The following is a 3,323-nucleotide window of genomic DNA, read 5'->3' as shown; positions in this document are numbered from 1 at the left end:
AAATAGGACCTCACACCTCTTTGGGCGGCAGGTCCTCCGGGCTGTGCCTGGCGGAGGATGCCAGGAGCCTAGGCGTTGTGGTGCCGCTACTGGTGGTGGGGGGGACTTCAGCCGCTGGTGGGTTTGGGGCTCTGTATTTAGCGTCCCCGTAGAGGGTCGTCGCAGCTGTTCCCGCTGTCGCAGGCACTTCAGCTCACTACGGAGAACCGCGTTCTCCCGTCTGAGGAGCTGCAGGTCTCCGATAGGTTCTTCGGGTCGTCCTTCCTGGCTGGCTGCCGCTGGTAGCTGGTACAGGGCCACGTGCGATGGGATGCCCCCGGGATCGGAATTCTGGGTGGGGTGTTCCCCGGTGAAGCCGTGGTGAGCCGGGCTTTGTGGTTTCATCGTTTGCAGCGTCCGGGTGACTCGTCGCTGTTTTGCTACGGTAGAAACCTTGATGGGTTAAAACCTGCCTAGCCATTTTGTGTCTATACCCTGACCTGCCTATAGGTGCGATTTACAATTGGTTCTCTGCTTTATGATTAGTCCCTTAAGGGGAGTTATACGTATCTTCTGTGGCATGGCCGCGGTCGCTCCCCTTCGGAGCGAGGACGTTAGCCGGGCACTGCTCTAAGTGGCCCTCATGAACTCGCGTGGTTGGTGGCTCCTTTGCCCGGGTCGTCTTCGTCTGCGATGTCTTCGTGTTGGTGGCTGCTGCCATCGTGGTGGTCGTGGAAAACCTTGAGATCCGCCAGCCCGGCGGTTGGTCGCTGCCGTCCAGGGTGTTGTTGCAGCCACACTATGGTCGGGGAGATGAACTTGATGACCCGATACGGTCCCTCAAACTTTGGGGCCAGTTTTGCGGCGAAGTTGTCGGCGGCCTTGGATAGCTGGTGTTGGCGAAGCATGACCAGTGTTCCAATCACCACTCGCGCCTCCGAAGTCCGCGCATAGTATGTCCAGGGGTCCCTGGGCTTGACGGGTGTGCATATGTCCTGCAGGCTTAATCTGGCTCACCTTAAATCTCTGGTAACTCGAGCATTGTTGCACGTATCGCGCGACATCCCGATAGAGTCCAAGCCAGTAATAACGCAGGGACACAAGGCGTCGACACTCAGCGAAATCTTCCGGGTGGTACAGGAAAACACGCCGCGCGCTTCTCAAGAGCAAAGTCGAAATTATAATCTTCGGAGGCGCGAGTGGCGACCCGTGATTGGAACACTGGTCATGCTTCGCCAACACCAGCTATCCAAGGCCGCCGACAACTTCGCCGCAAAACTGGCCCCAAAGTTTGAGGGACCGTATCGGGTCATCAAGTTCATCTCCCCGACCATAGGGTGGCTGCAAAAACACCCTGGACGGCAGCGACCAACCGCCGGGCTGGCGGATCTCAAGGTTTTCCACGACCACCACGATGGCAGCAGCCACCAACACGAAGACATCGCAGACGAAGACGACCCGGTCAAAGGAGCCACCAACCACGCGAGTTCATGAGGGCCACTTAGAGCAGTGTCCTGCCCTAACGTCCTCGCTCCGAAAGGAGCGACCGCGGCCATGCCACAGTAAGATATGTATAACTCCCCTTAAGGGACTAATCATAAAGCAGAGAACCAATTGTAAATCGCACCTATAGGCAGGTCAGGGTATAGACACAAAATGGCTAGGCAGGTTTTAACCCATCAAGGTTTCTACCGTAGCAAAACAGCGACGAGTCACCCGGACGCTGCAAACGATGAAACCACAAAGCCCGGCTCACCACGGGCCAGCAGCGGGGTAGCTGTCACAGGTCTCTCACCGGTCCAGGCAGCACCACCCCACGGCTTCACCGGGGAACACCCCACCCAGAATGCCGATCCCGGAGGCATTCCATCGCACGTGGCCCTGTACCAGCTACCAGAGCTCGCCGAAGGCCCATCCACCTCCCGCGTGGCTCTACGATGGCTCGCAATAGCCGGCGACACCACTGCGGCAGCCAGCCAGGAAGGACGACCCGAAGAACATATCGGGGAGCTGCAGCTCCTCAGACGGGAGAACGCGGTTCTCCGTAGTGAGCTGAAGTGCCTGCGACAGCGGGAACAGCAGCGACGACCCACTACGGGGACGCTAAATACAGAGCCCCAAACCCACCAGCGGCTGAAGTCCCCCCCACCACCAGTAGCGGCACCACAACGCCTAGGCTCCTGGCCCGACCCTCCATGGCACAGCGACCCCAAACCACCGGGAGCAGCCACCAGCCCCGACTCAGGGAAGCTTGCCCCCTCAGCTGGCAGTGGTCGCTGTCGACGCCCCGGACAGAGCCAGTGACGGCCCCCAGCGCCACCAGGGCCACGAAGGCCTGGATCGAGGCCGCCCGAGCAGCTAAGGAGGAGCAGAGCGAGGAGGAGGGACTAGGCGAAACCGAAACTCCGGACGACAGCGGGAAAGGGTCGGAAACCACGGACGAGACCGACAGTGAGGTCCCTAGTCCATTTCCCAGCCGGGGTAACGAGGATAGCACGGAGGAGTACCCGTGGACGGAGTCGGGCATCGGCGACGGGCGAGCTACGCCACCTCTAGCGGCACAGGCAGCTACGCCACCTCCAGAGGCACGGGCCACCACGCCACCTCCGGAACCACGGGCAGACGCGCCACCTCCAGAGGCACGGGCAGCTACGCCACCTCCAGAGGCACGGGCCACCACGCCACCTCCAGAGGCACGGGCAGCTATGCCAGGGCAAGCCACACCATCCCCAGAGCCAGGTAGCGACACCCAGCCGGAAGACGACGACCTCTCGCTATGGCTATCCGGCCCCGAGGCGCAGGAATTGTCAGAGCTCTTCGAGGAGCTGCCCACCTTAGCGAATATCCAGGAGGAGCGGGATTGGGTGGAGGCACCAGAGGTGTGGCGCGTGGAAACCCCCGGTCACCCTACGGGAGAGTGCCAGCCAGCGGGCGTTGATAGTGGGACCCAGGACCCGGGAGATTAAGACACATGACGGCCAGTCTTTCGGCGTGTCAGTAAACCGAGGAGGGCAAATTTTTATAACATCCCGCCCCCCGAAGTAGGAAGGGAGTGTGAAGGCCAACCCCTTCCCAACCAACACCACCTACCCCAACACCCTCGACTACCTCAACCCTCTCTCTCTATCGCAAACCCATCTATCATATATATTTTTTCCTTATTATTATTAGTTGTATATCTTTTAGTCCTAAATCATCATCATTAAAAAGCCATAAACATAGCGCCTAGCTTTTATCTGGTGAGAACCAGGCTTTAGTGGGAACAGAACCAGCACCAGATCCAGCCCCAGAACCACCACCGGAACCAGCGCCAGAACCACCACCGCGAGCAAAAAAAGCAGAGA

General features: G+C 59.4%; 1 protein-coding gene across 1 annotated transcript; it reads left to right on the top strand.

Annotated features, from left to right (window-relative positions):
* The first annotated feature begins 1,635 nt into the window (after positions 1-1,635).
* On the top strand, positions 1,636-2,945 carry LOC111075301 (nascent polypeptide-associated complex subunit alpha, muscle-specific form-like). The gene is made up of 2 exons (XM_041595196.1): positions 1,636-2,026; positions 2,110-2,945. Exons 1-2 carry the CDS (start codon positions 1,636-1,638, stop codon positions 2,943-2,945), a joined length of 1,227 nt encoding a protein of 408 aa, XP_041451130.1.
* Positions 2,946-3,323: the final 378 nt, after the last annotated feature.

The sequence above is a fragment of the Drosophila obscura genome, unplaced genomic scaffold, assembly GCF_018151105.1.
Source record: "Drosophila obscura isolate BZ-5 IFL unplaced genomic scaffold, ASM1815110v1 contig_45, whole genome shotgun sequence".
In the NCBI taxonomy this organism is placed as follows: Eukaryota; Metazoa; Arthropoda; class Insecta; order Diptera; family Drosophilidae; genus Drosophila; species Drosophila obscura.
This window is presented reverse-complemented; position numbering and strand designations above follow the sequence as displayed.

Coding starts and splice junctions, on each gene's coding strand:
- LOC111075301 (XM_041595196.1), top strand. CDS start 1,636: ATGGCTAGGCAGGTTTTAACCCATCAAGGTTTCTACCGTAGCAAAACA. Junction 2,027..2,109: donor GGAGAACGCGGTTCTCCGTA/GTGAGCTGAAGT, acceptor CAAACCCACCAG/CGGCTGAAGTCCCCCCCACC.